The 19,544-nt window shown below is 44.6% G+C and overlaps 1 protein-coding gene across 11 annotated transcripts in view; it reads right to left on the reverse strand.

The window, feature by feature from the left end:
- Positions 1-16,133: 16,133 nt before the first annotated feature.
- The window catches only part of SENP6 (SUMO specific peptidase 6), a 172,967-nt gene continuing 169,556 nt past the window's right edge, over positions 16,134-19,544 (reverse strand). For all 11 annotated transcript variants that reach the window (XM_069726523.1, XM_069726526.1, XM_069726529.1 and 8 more), the window contains one exon: positions 16,134-16,659. In XM_069726523.1, coding sequence (XP_069582624.1) covers positions 16,447-16,659 — 213 coding nt within the window. In that variant the 3' untranslated portion in view covers positions 16,134-16,446. The remainder of the gene's footprint in view (positions 16,660-19,544) is intronic.

The raw sequence follows: 19,544 nt of genomic DNA on the forward strand, positions 1-19,544 counted from the left end.
AATAGACCAGTGGAAATCTGTGCTTTGGTCTGATGAGTCCAAATTTGAGATCTTTGGTTCCAACCACCGTGTCTTATTGCGACACAGAAAAGGTGAATGGATGGACTCTACATGCCTGGTTCCCTCCGTGAAGCATGGAGGAGGTGTGATGGTGTGGGGGTGCTTTGCTGGTTAAACTGTTGGAGATTTATTCAATATTGAAGGCATACTGAACCAGCATGGCTACCACAGCATCTTGCAGCGGCATGCTATCCCATCCGGTTTGCATTTAGTTGGACCATCATTTATTTTTCAACTGGACAGTGACACCAAACACACCTCCAGGCAGTGTAACGGCTATTTGACCAAGAAGGAGAGTGATGGGGTGCTATGCCAGATGACCTGATGGTTTGGGGTGAACAGGACCGCATAGTGAAGACAAAAGGGCCAACAAGTGCTAAGCATCTCTGGGAACTCCTTCAAGATTGTTGGAAGACCATTCCCGGTGACTACCTCTTGAAACTCATCAAGAGAATGCCAAGAGTGTGCAAAGCAGTCATCAAAGCAAAAGGTGGCTACTTTGAAGAACCTAGAATATAAGACATAATTTCAGTTATTTCACACTTTTTTGTTAAGTATATAATTCCACGTGTTAATTCATAGTTTTGATGCCTTCAGTGTGAATGTACAATTTTCATAGTTATGAAAATACAGAAAAATCTTTACATAATTTGTGTCCAAACTTTTGGTCTGTACTGTATATCCCAAGTACGCGCACTGCTGTGCCGCTGCTGCCATATTAATATAATAAAGGCTTATTTTATATCAGCACCATTTTGGTTTCTGTGGCTTTCTATAATAGTATATATATATTTTATATTGTTATATATTTATTTGCCAAACTTGAGGGTCCAGGTGACGGTCTTTTGATTTTCATACATGTCCTAAGTGGTTTGCCACTCCTTTTCTCTTTTAGCAACTGGATTTGGTTTATTATTCACAATATTTAATTTGTATTTATTGAGCATTGTTACCTCGATTTTTGATAAACAGTTGCTATTACGTTTTTTTGTCTTTCCGATTATGAAGAAAAGCCTGCAGCTTTAGTGACGTCCCACAGATACAGGACAGCAGGATTCTTTCTAACCAGTGTTAGAACAGATGTGACCAGCATGCGGTATACACAGTCTCTGGAAGATCAAGCCAGGACATCTGGCTTACCACTTTTGGGTGGATCCAGGACAGCAGAATCATCCCATCTTTATACCTTTCGGTGGAATCCAGGATAGCACGTCACATCACCGGCGTATAGACGCACAGATAGGCTTCTAATAAGCACTAGTTATTTTGAGTGCATATAAGAGTTTATTCTTAATTAACTAATTTCTATTTACATTTTTATGACAGATCTCTTAGAAAAAGTCCTTGTATACTTCGAAAAACTTGAAGATGTGTTGTTATTGCTAGATCAAATTGAAGCAAAGCCCATTGTGTTCATCCACTACTGGGTTGAGGTTACATCGACAGTTAAACCATGGCCCCTTTCGAGAGCATGAAATTGTTAGAACTAAGCTGCCAGCCTAACTTCTTAAACTATGTTCAGGATAGGTCATCAATAACAGATCAGCTGGGCTTCAATATCTGGCATTGGCAGTCTGCAGCATCCAGACACCGGGACGGCGAGTAGAAGATCAAGTTTAAAAAAATATTTTTTTTTTGCCTTCCTAAACGTTTGGAGCAACATTTTTTTTATATGTGAAAAATGACAATCCCTTTAAATTTTGCTAACCACTATTGTTTAACCCCTTCATGACCCAGCCTATTTTGACCTTATCCCCTTCATGACTTTGGGATAGGGTTGAGCGAAACGGATCGTTCATTTTCAAAAGTCGCCGACTTTTGGCAAAGTCGGGTTTCATGGCGCCATTTTTTTCAGCCAATGAAGGAGCGTGGGCAGAGTGATGACATAGGTCTTAGGGGCGTGGACGCCTATCGCCATGTTGTCGCTTGTGCGCTGTAGCAATTTGCAATGTGTAACACCAGCTTTTCAGGAGAGAGAGAGAGAGGAAAAAAAAAAAAAAATTTATTTTTTGCGGGACGAGTTTTACTTTTGAACGACATCATTGGTTTTACCGTGTCGTGTACTAGAAAACGGGAAAAAAATTCCAAGTGCGGTGAAATTGCAAAAAAAGTGCAGTCCCACACTTGTTTTTTGTTTGGCTTTTTTGCTAGGTTCACTAAATGCTAAAACTGACCTACCATTATGATTCTCCAGGTCACTACGAGTTCATAGACACCTAACATGTCTAGGTTATTTTTTATCTAAGTGGTGAAAAAAAAAATCCAAACTTTGCTAATAAAAAAAAAAAAAAAATGTGCCATTTTCCGATACTCGTAGCGTCTCCATTTTTCATGATCTGGGGTCGGTTGAGGGCTTATTTTTTGCGTGCCGAGCTGGCATTTTTAATGATTCCAATTTGGTGCAGATACGTTCATTTGATCGCCCGTTATTGCATTTTAATGCAATGTCGCGGCGACCAAAAAAAACGTAATTCTGGCGTTTCGATTTTTTTTCTCGTTACGCCGTTTAGCGATCAGGTTAATGCTTTTTTTTAATGATAGATCGGGCGATTCTGAACGCGGTGATACCAAATATGTGTAGGTTTGATTTTTTTTTTATTGATTTATTTTGATTGGGGCGAAAGGGGGGTGATTTAAACTTTTATATATATATTTTTTTTTTTCACATTTTTTTGAAACTTTTTTTTTTAAAACTTTTGCCATGCTTCAATAGCCCCCATAGGAGGCTAGAAGCTGGCACAGCTCGATCGCCTCTGCTACATAGTGCGATCTGCTGTTTGCTGCTATGTAGCAGAATTGCAGGTGTGCTGTGAACGCCGACCACAGGGTGGCGCTCACAGCTACGGGCGATCAGTAACCATAGAGGTCTCAAGGACCTCTATGGTTACAATGGAGAAGCATCGCCGACCCCCGATCATGTGACGGGGGTCGACGATGCGCTCATATCCGGCCGCCCGGCCGGATGCGGTAGTTAAATGCCACTGTCTGCGTTTGACAGCGGCATTTAACTAGTTAATAGCGGCGGGTGAATCGCGATTTCACCCGCCGCTATTGCGGGCACATGTCAGCTGTTCAAAACAGCTGACATGTCCCGGCTTTGTTGCGGGCTCACCGCGGAGCCCTGCATCAAAGCAGGGGAGCTGACCTCGGACGTAAGGGGTTAATGACCTGGCCGTTTTTTGTAATTCTGACCAGTGTCCCTTTATGAGGTAATGACTCAGGAACGCTTCAACGAATCCTAGCGGTTCGGAGATTTTTTTTCGTGACATATTGGCCTTCATGTTAGTGGTAAATTTAGGTCGATAATTCTTGCGTTTGTGAAAAAAATTGAAAATTTGGCTAAAATTTTTTAAATTTCGCAATTTTCAAATTTTGATTCTGTTAAACAAGAGCGTTATATGACACAAAATAGTTAATAACATTTCCCACATGTCTACTTTACATCAGCACAATTTTGGAAACAATTTTTTTTTTTTGGTAGGAAGTTATAAGGGTTAAAATTTGACCAGCGATTTCTCATTTTTACAACGAAATTTACAAAACCATTTTTTTAGGGACCACCTCACATTTGAAGTCAGTTTGAGGGGTCTATATGGTTGAAAATACCCAAAAGTGACACCATTCTAAAAACTGCACCCCTTAAGGTACTCAAAACCACATTCAAGAAGTTTATTAACCCTTCACAGCAGCAGAAGCAACATGGAAGGAAAAAATGAACATTTAACTTTTTAGTCACAAAAATAATGTTTTAGCAACAATTTTTTTATTTTCCCAAGGGTAAAAAGAGAAACTGGACACCAAAAGTTATTGTACAATTTGTCCTGAGCACGCCGATACCCCATATGTGGGGGGGAACCACTGTTTGGGCGCACGACAGGGCTCGGAAGGGAAGGAGTGCCATTTGACTTTTTCAATGAAAAATTGGCTCCAATCTTTAGCGGACAACATGTCGCATTTGGAGAGCCCCTGTGTGCCTAAACATTGGAGCTCCCCCACAAATGACCCCATTTTGGAAACTAGACCCCCCAAGGAGCTTATCTAGATGTGCGGTGACCACTTTGAACCCCCAGGTGCTTCACAAATTGATCCGTAAAAATGAAAAAGTACTTTTTTTTTTCACAAAAAAATTCTTTTAGCCTCAATTTGTTCATTTCCACATGGGCAACAGGACAAAATGGATCATAAAATGTATTGGGCAATTTCTCCTGAGTACACCGATACCTCACATGTGGGGGTAAACCACTGTTTGGTCACAAGGCAGGGCTCAGAAGGGAAGGAGCGCCATTTGACTTTTTGAATGAAAAATTAGCTCCAATCGTTAGCGGACACCATGTCGCGTTTGGAGAGCCCCCGTGTACCTAAACATTGGAGCTTCCCCACATGTGACCCCATTTTGGAAACTAGACCTCCCAAGGAACTAATCTAGATGTGCGGTGACCACTTTAAACCCTCAAGTGCTTCACAGAAGTTTATACCGCAGAACCGTGAAAATAAAAAATCATTTTTCTTTCCTCAAAAATTATTTTTTAGCCCACAATTTTTTATTTTCACAAGAGTAACAGGAGAAATTGGACCCGAAAATTTGTTGTCCAGTTTGTCCTGAGTACGCTGATACCCCATATGTGGGGGGGGGGGGAACACCACTGTTTGGGCACCTGTCGGGGTTCGGAAGGGAAGTAGTGACTTTTGAAATGCAGACTTGATGTAATAGTCTGCGGGCGTCACGCTGCGTTTGCAGAGCCCCTGATGTGCCTAAACAGTAGAAACCCCCCACAAGTGACCCCATTTTGGAAGCTAGACCCCCAAGGAACTTATCTAGATATGTGGTGAGCACTTTGAACCCCCAAGTGCTTCACAGAAGTTTACAACGCAGAGCCGTGAAAAAAAAATCATTTTTCTTTCCTTAAAAATGATGTTTTAGCAAGCAATTTTTTATTTTCACAAGGGTAACAGGAGAAATTGAACCCCAATAATTATTGCCCAGTTTGTCCTGAATATCCTGGTACCCCATATGTGGGGGTAAACCACTGTTTGGGCGCACATCGGGGCTCAGAAGGGAGGGAGCACCATTTGACTTTTTGAATGCAAAATTGACTGGAATCAATGGTGGCGCCATGTTGCGTTTGGAGACCCCTGATGTGCCGTAACAGTGGAAACCCCTCAATTCTAACTCCAACCCTAACCCCAACACACCCCTAACCACAACCCAAACACACCCCTAACCCTAATCCCAACCCTAACCCTAACCCCAACCCTAACCCCAACACACCCCTAACCCTAACCACAAGCCTAATCTTAATGCTATTTCCAACCTTAGCCCTAATTCCAACCCTAACCCTAAAGGTACCGTCACACTCAGCAACTTTGCAACGAGAACGACAACAATCTGTGACGTTGCAGCGTCCTGGATAGCAATCTCGTTGTGTTTGACACGCAGAAGCGATCTGGATCCCGCTGTTATATCGCTGGTCGGAGCTAGAAGTCCAGAACTTTATTTGGTCGCTAGATCGGCGTATCATCATGTTTGATATCAAAAGCAACAACGCCAGCAACGTTTTTACATGGAGCGAGAACGATAAGTGAGTCGCCGTTACGTCACTGGATCGCTCCTGCATCGTTCTGGAGTTGCTGTGTTTGACGTCTCTACAGCGACCTAAACAGCGACACTCCAGCGATCTAGTTTAGGTCGGATCGTTGTCTATATCGCTGCAGCGTCGCTGAGTGTGACGGTACCATAAGGCTGTGTGCCCACTTTGCGGATTCGTGTGAGATATTTCCACACCATTTTTGAAAAATCCGCAGGTAAAAGGCACTGCGTTTTACCTGCGGATTTACAGCAGATTTCCAGTGTATTTTTGCGGATTTCACCTGCGGATTCCTATTGAGGAACAGGTGTAAAACGCTGCGGAATCCGCACAAAGAATTGACATGCTGCGGAAAATACAACACAACATTTCCGCGCGGTATTTTCCACACCATGTGCACAGCGGATTTGGTTTTCCATAGGTTTACATGGTACTGTAAACCTGATGGAAAACGGCTACAAATCCACAGCGGCCAATACGCTGCGGATCCGCAGCCAAATCTGCACCGTGTGCACATAGCCTAATTCTAACCCTAGTTCTAACCCTAATTCTAGCCGTAACCCAAACCCTAAGGCTAGGTTCACACTGTGCTAGCAGCAGCCCGTTCAGCACATACGCTAACGTGCTGCTGCTAGCGCAAGTGCCGATGTTTGCATCGCTCTAGCGCAGATAGAGCATCTGCTAGCTCTATCTGCGCTAGCAGTGACGGACCCGGAAACGCTGCAGCCCGCGTCTCTGGGTCTGTCACTCAATGACGGCAAATCCCTAGCGCACGCCCATTGTGGGCATGCGCTAGCGATGCGTCCGACATTGCTGTCAATGGTGGCCATAACTGACTACGTTACACCGCGTTTATTCCGCGGTGTAATGTAGTCCGTCTAACGGACTGCCTAGACGCAGTGTGAACCAACCCTAACCCTAACCCTAACCCTAGTGGGGCACAAAAAAAAAAAAATATTTTCTTTATTTTATTATTGTCCCTACCTATGGGTGTGATAAAGGGGGGGGTTTATTTATTATTTTGATCGCTGTGATAGAAACTATCAAAATGTACCTGTAACGAATCTGCCGGCCGGCAGATTCGGCGGGCGCACTGCGCATGCGCCCGACATTTTGGAAGATGGCAGCGCCCATGGAACAGACGGACGGACACCGGGAGCGACACAGGAGGTCGGTAAGTATGAGGGAGGCGGGGGGGGATCGGACTACAGGGGGAGCCGACAGGAGGATGGAGGGGAGCGGAGGAGAGCAAATGACAGGACAGAGGGAAGCAGATCAGTGGCGGTGGGGGGTCAGATCACGATCTCCAGCCATGGCTGATGCTATTGCAGCATCGGCCATGGCTGGATCGTAATATTTCACCAATTTTCATTGGGCTCAAGTACAACTCCCCCTGTCCCTGCAGGCCAGGTGAAATTACAGTTAACCTTTCACCCGGCCTGCAGGAGCGCGATCCGACCATGACGCATATGCTGCGTCACAGGTCGGATTGGCACAGGTTTTTATGACACATACGGTGCGTCAAAGGTCGGGAAGGGGTTAAGGAGAAATGAGAGGTTCTCACGACTTTAGTGACTAGTCATTAACGCAAATGCTCTGCTCCCACGAGGGTCATGGCTTCTCTTTATAATGAACCAGCACTGCCATGTCAATTCTGCACATGGAAAGAACAATAGAAAGTCCTTACAGAGACTATTGACTGATCATGTCTTCTAGTTCCAGTTTTTTCTATGTAAGAACACTGATGAAGACTGTCAATAAAACCAAAATATGGGATAACAGAAGTAAAAACTTGGGTTAACGGCATGACTGTTAATTCCCCCCTGCCCCAAGTTGTGCATATTAATTTCTTATGGGACATATAATTAAAAAAATACAATATGCATTAAAGTGAATTTACATTAATATTCTAGAAGTGTTTTTTATTTCAAAAATAATAAATATGTTTTTTATACAATTAACCTATTACAGCACTAACAACAAAATAGGCTCCAAAAAAACCCCACCATCTTAAAACTATGCAGTGTGAAACACTAAGCACTTCAGCATTCTGTATGCATTTATATAACAAATGTAAATGAATATACAGGTTATGAAATAATAATAAGAACTCTCATAGAAAGGGGACTCAGAAACCCAACTTGTCCAGATGATGTGGTTGACTGTGCAAAACATCTGATACTGGTAAGCAAAAGCTAAACCTTATAAAGGCTCATCCCTTGTACAGCTTATATGCAATGTAGAAAAAATGACTAAACTGAACGTAATGGTATAACTAACACAAGTAGAAAGAAAATGTGATAAAAGAAAACAAAAAGCAAACATTGAATGAATAAACCAATGCGAATTTAACAGAATGTTGGCTGCCAACATATTGTGAGCATTCTAATAAGAAAATCCATGCAAAATACAGACTTTAGTAGTTCATCAGGTATTACCAGTTTAAAGTGAACAGTACAAAGATTTACAAAACATTGATATTGCTTCAGCACTTGTTCTTGTTGCGTTAAAACAGGGTTTAGATGGATAAAGGTCTAGCACTTGGGAGACGTCAGAGCAGATGGAAGGCACGGAAATACATTCCACAATGCATCACAATTGAGTTCAGCAAAAAGATCCCCCAGGACACATCGGTAACCAGAGGCCAACACGCCAAAATAAAGTTAAGCAAAAAGATTCATTGGCACCTGCTCCAGCGACCACATTGGTAGCCCAGGACCAGCAAACCTATGACCAGCTGCCAATAGGACGTCTTTACAGGTTTACTAAGCATTAGAGGTCCTGGGATTGCCAGAAAGTGGGAGGAGGTTTCCCAAGCTCTGGGCAAGATGCCATGGACAACCGATATGGACACTGAATCAGTGTTCTCCAAATCTTTTTACTCAACTCTTATAACAAGAATACAGAGCAGATAAATGTAGACAGGGCATATGACACATTAGATGAGGTTTCAGATCACTGAAACAATGAGCAAAAAATTTACATTACCCCCAGATCAAACGATAAAACGGAGAACATGGCTGGAAAAATCAATCACTGTTAGAGTATTAATATTTGAAAAGCTTGTATTTGGGAGATGCCTTCAAGATGATATGAACATGTAGCGCATTCATTAGCCCACTTTGGTCCTGTGCAGTAACTGCCGTCAGATTGTGCGATTTATTTCTGAGTAACATGACATTTTTTCACAGAGAGAAGTGCATTGTGGGAGCTTGCATAAAAGTTGCACACTTACAAAGAGCAGTGTGGGGGAAAAAACAAAACAAAAAAAAAAAACAGGATTTTGGTTGCTTACCATAAAATCTGTTTCTTGGAGCCTCCATTGGGGGACACAGGAACCATGGGTGTATGCTGCTGCCACTAGGTGGCTGACACTATGCACAAAAAAGTTAGCTCCTCCTCTGCAGTGTACACCCCACCGACTGGCATTATACACTTCAGTTAGTGAGAAATCAGTAGGAGATAAATAACAAGGTTGAAAACATAACAAACATACATGAGAACTGTAAACGTGAGAACAGTCATATAACAAGGAACAACAGTAATTGAACAACATGGGAGGGTGCTGTGTCCCCCAATGGAGGCGCCGAGAAACAGATTTTACGGTAAGCAACCAAAATCCTGTTTTCTCTATCGCCTCTCATTGGGGGACACAGGAACCATGGGACGTCCAAAAGCAGTCCCTGGGGTGGGAAAAACAGACTTCCATCAGGTCAGAGGACTCACCACTGCCGCCTGCAAGATCCTTCTGCCTAGGCTGGCGTCCGCCGAAGCGTAGGTATGGACCTTGTAGAATTTGGCGAACGTGTGGATGGAAGACCAGGTTGCCGCTTTGCAAAGTTGTAGGGCGGAAGCCCTGTGGCGGACCGCCCAGGAGGCGCCGACAGCCCGGGTAGAGTGAGCCTTTATCCCAGGAGGGGGCACTCTATTCTTGACCCGGTAAGCCTCCAAAATTGCCAATCTGATCCAGTGAGCAATAGTCGCCTTGGAAGCCGGCAGGCCTCTGCGCGTGCCATCAGGAATGACGAAAAGAGAATCCGTCTTCCGGAAAGCGGCTGTTCTAGCCAGGTAGATCCTCACTTCCCTGACGAGGTCCAGCTTGCTCAACGATCGCTCCAGAGGATGAGTCGGAGCTGGACAAAAGGAAGGTAGCACAATGTCCTCGTTGAGGTGGAATGTGGAAACCACCTTAGGAAGAAAGGAAGGCGGAGGCCTGAGGACCACCTTGTCCTGGTGGATGACCAAGAAAGGAGGTCGGCAAGAGAGGGCCGCCAACTCGGAAACGCGGCGGATAGAAGTGATGGCCACAAGAAAGTCCACCTTCCAAGATAGGACTGATAAAGGAACCTCCCTGAGAGGCTCAAAGGGGGGAACCCTCAGAACGTCCAGTAACAGATTTAAATCCCATGAATCCACAGGGGCCCTGTACGGAGGGACAGCATGGGCCACTCCTTGAAGGTCTTAACCTGTGGCCAAGAAGATAAAGTCTTCTGAAAAAGGATGGAGAGCGCAGAAACCTGGCCCTTCAGGGAACTAAGAGCAAGACCCGAATCCAGTCCTGCCTGAAGAAAGGCCAAAATGGAAGGCAGGAAAAAGGACATAGGTGAAACGCAGTTGGACTCGCACCAACGGAAATAAGCCTTCCAGGTACGATAGTAAATCCTGGAAGACGAAGGCTCTCTAGCCTGGATCATGGTGTGAATCACCCGGTCCGAAAGGCCGGATGCTCTCAGAACTGCGGTTTCAGCAGCCACACCGTTAAACTGAGCGACCGAGAATTCGGGTGGCAGATCGGACCCTGAGACAGCAGATCGGGCCTGTCTGGAAGGCGCCAAGGGGCGTCCGCGAGAAGATTGACGATCTCCGCAAACCAAGCTCTCCTGGGCCAATCCGGGGCAATCAGAATGATCGGCACCCCTTCCGCTTTGATCTTTTTCAACAGCTTGGGAAGTAAGGGCAGGGGTGGGAACAGGTAGGGCAGCATGAACTGCGACCAAGGAATGGCCAGGGCATCGACGCCCACCACGAGGGGGTCGCGAGACCTGGAGATGAACCGAGGAACCTTCCTGTTCATTCGGGATGCCGTGAGGTCCACGTCCGGAGTCCCTCATCGAAGACAAATCTGATGGAGAACCTCCGGATGCAAGGACCATTGCCCTGCCGCGAGGCCCTCGCAGCTGAGGAAGTCGGCGGCCCAATTGTCCACGCCGGGGATATCACCGGAACCGTTGCCTCTGCCCAGAGGAGGATCTTGGATACCTCGGCCAAGGAGCTCTGAGTCCCCCCTGATGGTTGATATATGCCACCGCTGTGGCATTGTCCGTCTGGATTCGGATTGGTAGACCCCTGAGAATCCTTTCCCAGTGACGGAGGGACAGAAAGATGGCCCAAATCTCGAGGACATTGATCGGCAGAGTTGACACCTGCGCTGACCAATGACCCTGAACTGTCAGGTGGCGAAACACCGCACCCCAGCCGAGCAGGCTGGCGTCCGTCGTCACCACCTGCCAGTGAACTGGAAGGAAGGACCTGCCCTGGGAGATGAGAAGGGATGTCAGCCACCAGTTGAGACCGTTTGACCTGGGGAGAGAGTCGGATCGGACGATCCAGGGAAAAGACGGACCTGTCCCACTGAGACAGGATGGCTTGCTGAAGAGGTCGCGAGTGAAATTGGGCGAAGGGAATCGCTTCTAATGTTGCTACCATCCTCCGCAGATCCTTCATGGTCGATCGGAAGGAGGGGAACCGAGGAGCAATTGTACGTCCCGACGAAGGATGGATGTCTTGTCTTCGGGAAGGAAGACTTTGGTCTGACGAGTGTCGAAGAGCATGCCCAGAAAAACGAAGCGCTGAGAAGGAATAAGGCAGGACTTTTTCTGGTTGACCAGCCACCCGAAGCGGGCTAGGGTGTCGAGGACAACGGACAGACTTTACTGAGCTGGAGAAAAGGACGGGGCCTTGATGAGTATATCGTCGAGGTATGGAAACAGAATAGGGCCTCTGACCTTCAAGATGGCTATCAGCGCCGCCATAATCTTCGTGGAAACCCTGGGAGCGGTTGCAAGACCGAACGGCAGGGCGACGAACTTAAAGTGGTCCTGGAGCACCGCAAAGAGCAGGAATCGGTGATGTCCCGGGAATATCGGGACATGGAGGTAGGCGTCCTGAATATCTATGGAACACAGAAATTCCTCAGCCTCCATGGAAGCCATTACTGAACGAAGGGATTCCATCCTGAAGTGTCTCAGATGAACTCTCTTGTTCAGCAATTTGAGATCCAGAATGGGACGAACCTTGCCGTCTTTTTTCGGTACCACAAAAAGATTTGAATAAAAACCTGTGAACCGTTCTTGTCCTGGGACGCGAACGATCACCCCGGCTTTGAGGAGCGAAGCGATGGCTGTGAAGAAATCCGGAACTAGAGCGGGGTCTTAGAGGTCGGGATTCTAAGAAACGATCCCGGGGTCGTGAAACGAACTCTATCCTGTATCCCGAGGATACAACTTCCCTGACCCATGCGTCCTCTACTGAAGAGATCCAGACATCCCTGAAGAAGAGGAGACGGCCGCCCAGCCTGGGAAGTTGGCTGGGGTTTTGCGAAGAGTCATGCCGGGGTGGATCGTCCAGTCCTGGACCTGGAGGATCTACCCTGGGAGTAGCGAGGGCGCCAGGAAGGAGTGGGTCTAAAGGATACAGACTTTTTCTCTTGACGTGCCTGTGGCCCCTGTTGCTGCTGGGAAAAGGAGTTTGACGCCACGAAGCGACGAAAGGGCCGAAAGGACCGAAATTGCCGTCTAGGAGGAGGATTGGCCCAGCTTAGAACTAAAAAGAGACGTGAACCTTGAAAAGGCAGGCTGGTAAGGGACTTTTTAGAAGACAAATCCGCCTGCCAGGCCTTGAGCCAAATGGTCCGATGGATGGCAACAGCATTGCTGGATGCCTGAGCCACACAAGACGCGGCTCAGGCTCCATCCAGGGAGGCGGAAACCAGGTATTCACCTGCGTCAGCAATCTGGTTGGCAAGCTCCACCAGCTGCCCGGGTGGAGCCCCATCCAGGATGCCCTGACGGAGTTGTTTGGCCCATTTTGGATATGGATTTTGAAACCCAAGTGGAAGCAAAAGCTGGGCAAAGAGTAGCTGCAGCCGCTTCAAAGGCTGTCTAGGACCGGACTTCTAAGCACGCTTGTGTGCTAGGATCATGGTCCTGTTGAGGGTACGGGGTGGCAGTACACGCCATACTCATAGTCCGCATAGTGGGACTACAGGTGTGACTGCTCACCCTGAATCCCTCCGGAGAACCTAAAAGAAAATGACGCACATTGAGGTAGATAGGGGTCTATTCAAAGACCCGTGTCCACCTCCTACTGACACTAAGCTAAACTGAAGTGTATAATGCCAGTCGGTGGGGTGTACACTGCAGAGGAGGAGCTATATTTTTTGTGCATAGTGTCAGCCTCCTAGTGGCAGCAGCATACACCCATGGTTCCTGTGTCCCCCAATGAGAGGCGATAGAGAAAAACACGTTCTCCAGGGGTTTTGAGCTTTAAAAAAACATCAAAGTAATTGATATGCAACTACCGCCACTCACCTGAATCCTATGCAGGCTGGTTTGTTCCGATACTGGAAATAGAGCCATCACTGTTCCACAATCCACATGATGGTTGACTTGAGCAGCGCATCTTTGGATGTTTTTTTCTGCCGCCGCGCTGTTTCTGAAACTGATTCAACAGTGATGTCTCCATTTCTTGTGCCGGCATAAGCCATGAAGCAGCTTGCACTGGAGCCAAGTGGGTGCCAGTAGAGGGGTATCAATTAGCTTTCTTTTTGCAGATCCAAGTTGGTGGAGAACTTTTCCTTTTGCCTTGACTTTTCCTTTAAGGTGGCCATACATGTAAGATTTTTCAATAAAGAGAAGATACTCTGCTATTAGAATTTCAGCATTTCTCTCATGGGGACAAAGCTGAAATCCAACATGTCCAATCTATCTTTCCACTCACAACTGCCAGGCACTCACCCAATGTGCATGGCCACCTATTAAGTCCTATATCCAACAATGTAAGACTGTAATCACATTATGTTGGGTGACCTCCTTTTAGCATGTATACCAGAAAAAGCTCCTGACGTACATGCCAAGCATAGCTATAGGGATCCACTGGAATCAGTATGCTACAAAAAAAGAAATTATGGAATAGCATTGACCATATTCTATTTCACACAATGGTAACAAACAAAACAATATACCATGGAGAATATTTTTTTACAATGTATTTGGGTTCCACCCGGCTTTCTGGAATTTACATGTTAGGAGTTTTTGCTCCATGTATATGTCACTTGGAGGCCATACGAGACGTGAACAGGGCCTAATGGATAAAGACTAGTGTCCAGTCCTAACAAAATTAAAAAAAAATGAGTAACTGGAAACCACTGGTTTTGTATTGGTTTCCATTTTCATTCTGCTTTCTATCTTTATGACATACCTGTAGCACGTCTGAGCTGTTTAGATCACTATAGTCTCAAGTACAGCAGCTTGTGATTGGGGTCAGGCGAAACTTATCCTTTCCATTACTTTGTGACCTGATTTTAATCTATGGTATTATAATATTTTGGTACTCATGTCCCATTACAAATCATGATATCTGGTTGGCTAAAATATTAGTCGACAAAATGGCTCCCTTTGTATGTAAGCAACAAGTAGACAGGGCCATAAATGTCCCTTAAGGTGAAAAATGACGCATGAACAAGAAATTATTAATGATAGATGGGCAGTAGATCTGGTAAACTGCGAAAAAAAAAATCAATTATTGCATAATTTAGTGCATAAATCCCATGAGAAACAAACTTATCAAATCAGAAACTTTTGTCCTCCCATTACATTAGAAGAGCCAAATTTAAAAAAAAAAGTAAACAGATAAATTGCTAAAGGAGGAAAAAATAGGCTAAAAATGAAATAGCTTTCAGGGATTGGACATGATTACAATAAAAGGGATGAAACAGTCCCATGTTTGTCTATGAGCTGAGTTTGGAACTGCAGCATAGCCTCATTTGGCTGTCCGCCACAACACGGCGCAACCGTCGCACGACGGTTGCGACGTGTGGCAAAGCGTCGCAAATGTTAAAGGGAACCTGTCACCCCGTTTTTTGAGATTGAGATATAAATACTGTTAAATAGGGCCTGAGCTGTGCGTTACTATAGTGTATGTAGTGTACCCTGATTCCCCACCTATGCTGAGAAATACATTACCAAAGTCGCCGTTTTCGCCTGTCAATCAGGCTGGTCAGGTCAGGTGGGCGTGGTGACATCACTCTTTTCTTCCCCAGCTTTCCGTTGGTGGCGTAGTGGTGTTCGCATGTCGCAGTGACGAATCCACTGCACGCACGTGAAGAAGCAGCGCGCGATCTGCGCTGTTACCCCCTGTCATCGGTGGGGGCGGCCATCTTCCTGGGGCCGCGCGTGCGCAGATGGAGTGCTCTGCTGCACGGGGCTTCAGGAAAATGGCCGCGGGATGCCGCGCGTGCGCAGAAGAGATCGCGGCGGCCATTTTCCCAAAGCCGAGTTTGCACTGCGCGCGCTGCTTCTTCACGTGCGCGCAGTGGATTCGTCACTGCGACATGCGCACACCACTACGCCACCAACGGAAAGCTGGGGAAGAAAAGAGCGATGTCACCACGCCCACCTGACCTGACCAGCCTGATTGACAGGTGAAAACGGCGACTTTGGTAATGTATTTCTCAGCATAGGTGGGGAATCAGGGTACACTACATACACTATAGTAACGCACAGCGCAGGCCCTATTTAACAGTATTTATATCTCAATCTCAAAAAACGGGGTGACAGGTTCCCTTTAATCTATGGGGCAAAAACGCATCCTGCAAACAACTTTGCAGGATGCGTTTTTTGCCATAAACGACGCATTGCGACGTCTGGCAAAAAACGCCAGTGTGAAAGTAGCCTTAGCCTTGAGTTTTTTCTTCAATTTACAGTTTGTTGCTAAATCGCAACTAAAAGGTTTTAAAGGGATTTTCTGGAATGAACAATACTAAAACGAAATGCATAAAATGTTGTTAAACAACAATAGCCCTTGCTCACCTGATGAAAGTCATGTTGCTCCAGCTACGTCGCTCTGATGATCTCTGCCGGTCACTGCTTATTTTAGTGGTCATGTGTTCACCACCCACGTGATCACTGCAGCCAATCCCTGGCCTACTTGTAATAAGGTTTAGATCATAAAAAAGTGGGGCCAGTATTTGGCTATTTGACCACTGCTAAGCAGTGAACATAGATAGCTGGGGCAACAGGGGAACATTCATTAGGTACATAACGGTTCTGCCTGTTTTATTCTAGCCAGTTACATGCCAAAGTGCTGCTACTAGTTAAAAGGTGGGACGATAAAGATCATATTATCGTATACAAGAAGGGCTGTTTACATGTGAACGCAGACATCTGTCAAACATTACAACTTCATACTAAATAACTATGCACATTAAAATGTGAGCCTATAAATTTCTTTTTATTTGAAGTGTAAGTTGAGTTTATAGCTACTGTTAAGAGGATGACAAACACTTCTGAAGAATGAGACAGGGAAAAAGAAAACAACAACTCATAAATACTGAAAAGAAATGGCCTTATTACCATATGTACAGTCCTATAAGTATTTAACGTACTGAATGTGGCTGGCAATCTGTCAGTCCTTCGAGTGACGTTGACACCAGGGAGCTGCTCAAATACCAAAATACAGCAAATTGTAAAACAAGTCTGCTTTCCTTTTGTGATGGTAGAGTCGGGTGCCACACATGAAGTATTCATATACTATCACATTCTCCGATTAACTGCTCTGTTCCCTCTTGTGGAGTGGGCTGCGTTATGCCAAGGTCCCGCTGACCTGTCTTGTCTTTGCTTTGAAGTTCCTGCAAACCAAGGATAAGATTCCGGATTTCTTCACGCTTTGTCTTCATTCTTTGTTGAGGGAACCAATCGGTCAAGTTCATGGGCAGATCAAAACTCTGAATAGGATTCTGAAAGGATTGAAGGGTAACAGAAAAAGTGACTTCAAGGACGCAAGAAGCGCGACATGTTACTGCACATAGAACCGCTCGCTGCAACATCAGTGTAAGACTGACAGCTCTGTTGCCCTTCAATACATGAGTATTGCAGTGAAATTGACCAACAGAGTTTACAATGGTCAAATCCCATGGAGAGACTAAGTAAACAAATAAGTTCTAGAAAATTAGAAAATATGTGAAAAAAAATCCAAAATAAAGAACGAATGAAAAAAACAAAACAAAAATATGTGTGCGCTTGTGGGCAGGGTCCTCTCTCCTCCTGTACCAGTCGTGACTTGTATTGATTAAGATTAATGTACTTGTTTTTATTATGTATACCCCTCCTTACATGTAAAGCGCTATTGAATAAATGGCACTATAATAATAAATAATAAACGGTTACATTATTTAACCCATAAGATGAACACTGTAAAAAAAATATATATTTATACATGTCACATGAAAATAAAAAACTTTTCGTCCTCATCATTCTGCCACAAAAAGTGTATGAAAACGCGATCAAAAGGTATTATGTAAAGAAGAAGAAAAAAAAAAGGTGTTGATGAAAAAGTGATCTTGCCCAGCAAAAACAAAAACAAGCAAACACCTATAACGTTGGAATCACTAAGTGTTCTGACCTAAACAATAAAGTTGTGGTATTACTTTTACTGCAGTGTAAAGCATACAAAAAAAGAAATAAAAACAAAATTTTGTGAATTGCTTTTAATTTGTTAATTCTGTCTCTTAAAAATCAGAACAGAAAGCAATCAAAGTACCCAAAAAAATTGTACAAATAAACTTAACTCATCCTGGAAAAATAATCTTTCATACATATGTTGTCGGAAAAATAAAAATAGTTAATTATCGCACTCAAAATATGGCAATCCAAAAAATAAAAAAAAATGAAAAATTTTGCAAAATAAAAAAATAAGTTTTGGGGTTCAAAAGTGGCAAAATGGAAACAAATTGTATATTTCTAACACTGCTGTAATCAAACTGACTTTAAGAATAAAACTGTAAAACCACTTATACCACACTGTGAACGATGTAATAAACAAGAAATTAATTAAAACAATTCCTAAACTGCTACTTAAGGCCAGGTTCATATCTGTCCTGGACTCTGCTGGGCACTTATGTCAGGGTTTATGTCTAAACTCCAAAAACCAGACAAACCGCCTCATAGAACCACTGTTAACTATTTATGGGGTAGAGTAATTCACTTTGGACTCCATATGGTCTCTGTATGCCTTTGTTGTGGGGTGTCCTGTGTTTTCAGGTATGCACAAAACCAGTCGAGCATGCTTTTGCACAACTTTAAAAAGACAGACATTGCCAGAACAGAGGTCATACAGAGACCACAGTGACTCTGCCTGTATTCTTATAATGAATGGATCTGGCAAAGGTCATGTCTAAATGATGTTTTAGTCCGTTCATAGCGGGACACAGGTAACCGTGGGTGCGTGCTGCTTCAATCAAGAGGTTGATACTAAGAATTACACGTAAATTAAAAAGTTGACTCCTCCCCTGTAGACTACACCCACTTTCAGACCCCAGAAAAAAAACCAGTTTTAGCCTAGTGTCAGTAGGCGGCAGACACAGGTCTGGGATCGAGGTCTGTTAGTTCCTTTAGTGTTTTTTATTCTGATTATTTTTTTCTTCTTTTCTTTCCTTCTACTTTAGGTTGGGATACAGCAGAATTGCCTCTCTGTCACCCTACAAAGAGACAGAATAATGTGACCTCTCTGATCTGGACAGCAGGACTGTATTCCCCAGCGCAGTCGCATTCAGGTGACCAGGCGCATGGTCCATTTCCTGGTAGCACTCCCACCACCGAGGCATGTAGCATGGAGTGAAGATGGAACCTTTTAGGCCTCGGGCAAACAAAAGGGAGAATAAATCGTAGCCTGACTGCACGATTTCAGCCAGGTATATTTGCCTCTGTAACACTCCCAACATTTCAGAGATCGTATACTTTGAAGATCTTCCTGGGGACCATAGCTGGAGAGGAGTCTAGTCAGAGTCTGCCACCCGATGGCTTCTCCCAGCTTCTCACTGACAGCTTTCTCCCTCGCATATGCATAGGAAGAAACCAGCCAATCGTAAGAAGCTGTCATGTGAAGAACCAGTCAGAGGGCAAAGCTAGGCCAGACTCTTCAGCTACGGTACTCGGCTGGAACTTCAAAGTATATTATCTCTGAAATGCCATAGCATTTGAGGGAAGGATACACCTGGTAGCAAATGTTAAGCCTGGTTTCAATTCTTGCTCCCAGCGGTTTGGCAAGCATGAATCGCCTTACAGGTTTCCTTTAAATTAATTCATTTTCTCCAATTACCCTTTGTACAAAAAAAAGGACATTTAGGGTTAAAGTAACAAAATGTATTTTTTTATTTGCTTTCACAGCTGCTACAAAATTCTGTGATATGAAAACTGCCTCTTCACAAAGAGAGAGGACAAACTACAGTGCCACCTAAGCGTTTAGAAAGCGGGTGGACAGACATCTCCCTTGATGTGTTGGAAGATGTACTCGGTGGATATTCTGATCTAATACTGGAGATACGAGGGGTGGTGAGGAAAGAGGAGGCTGCTAAAACTGCTGTGCACGTGAAATAACCTTTACCACATGCAATTAAGGTATCTCAAGGTCACAGCTGCGGAGTAAACTATTGGCCATGGTCATAAGCACCAGTCCTACTAACATTCTAGGACAGATTTCTGTCAGTGTAACAAGATAGTAGTAGTCATTTGTATGTAGTACAGCAATTACCACCCTTAGGCTGGTTTCACATTTGCGTTTTTTGCCACTGCGTTTTAGCGCAAAAAAAGCATGCGTTTTTTCCCTATACTTAACATTAAAAAC

This window comes from Ranitomeya imitator, chromosome 5 (assembly GCF_032444005.1).
Source record: "Ranitomeya imitator isolate aRanImi1 chromosome 5, aRanImi1.pri, whole genome shotgun sequence".
Classification (NCBI taxonomy): domain Eukaryota; kingdom Metazoa; phylum Chordata; class Amphibia; order Anura; family Dendrobatidae; genus Ranitomeya; species Ranitomeya imitator.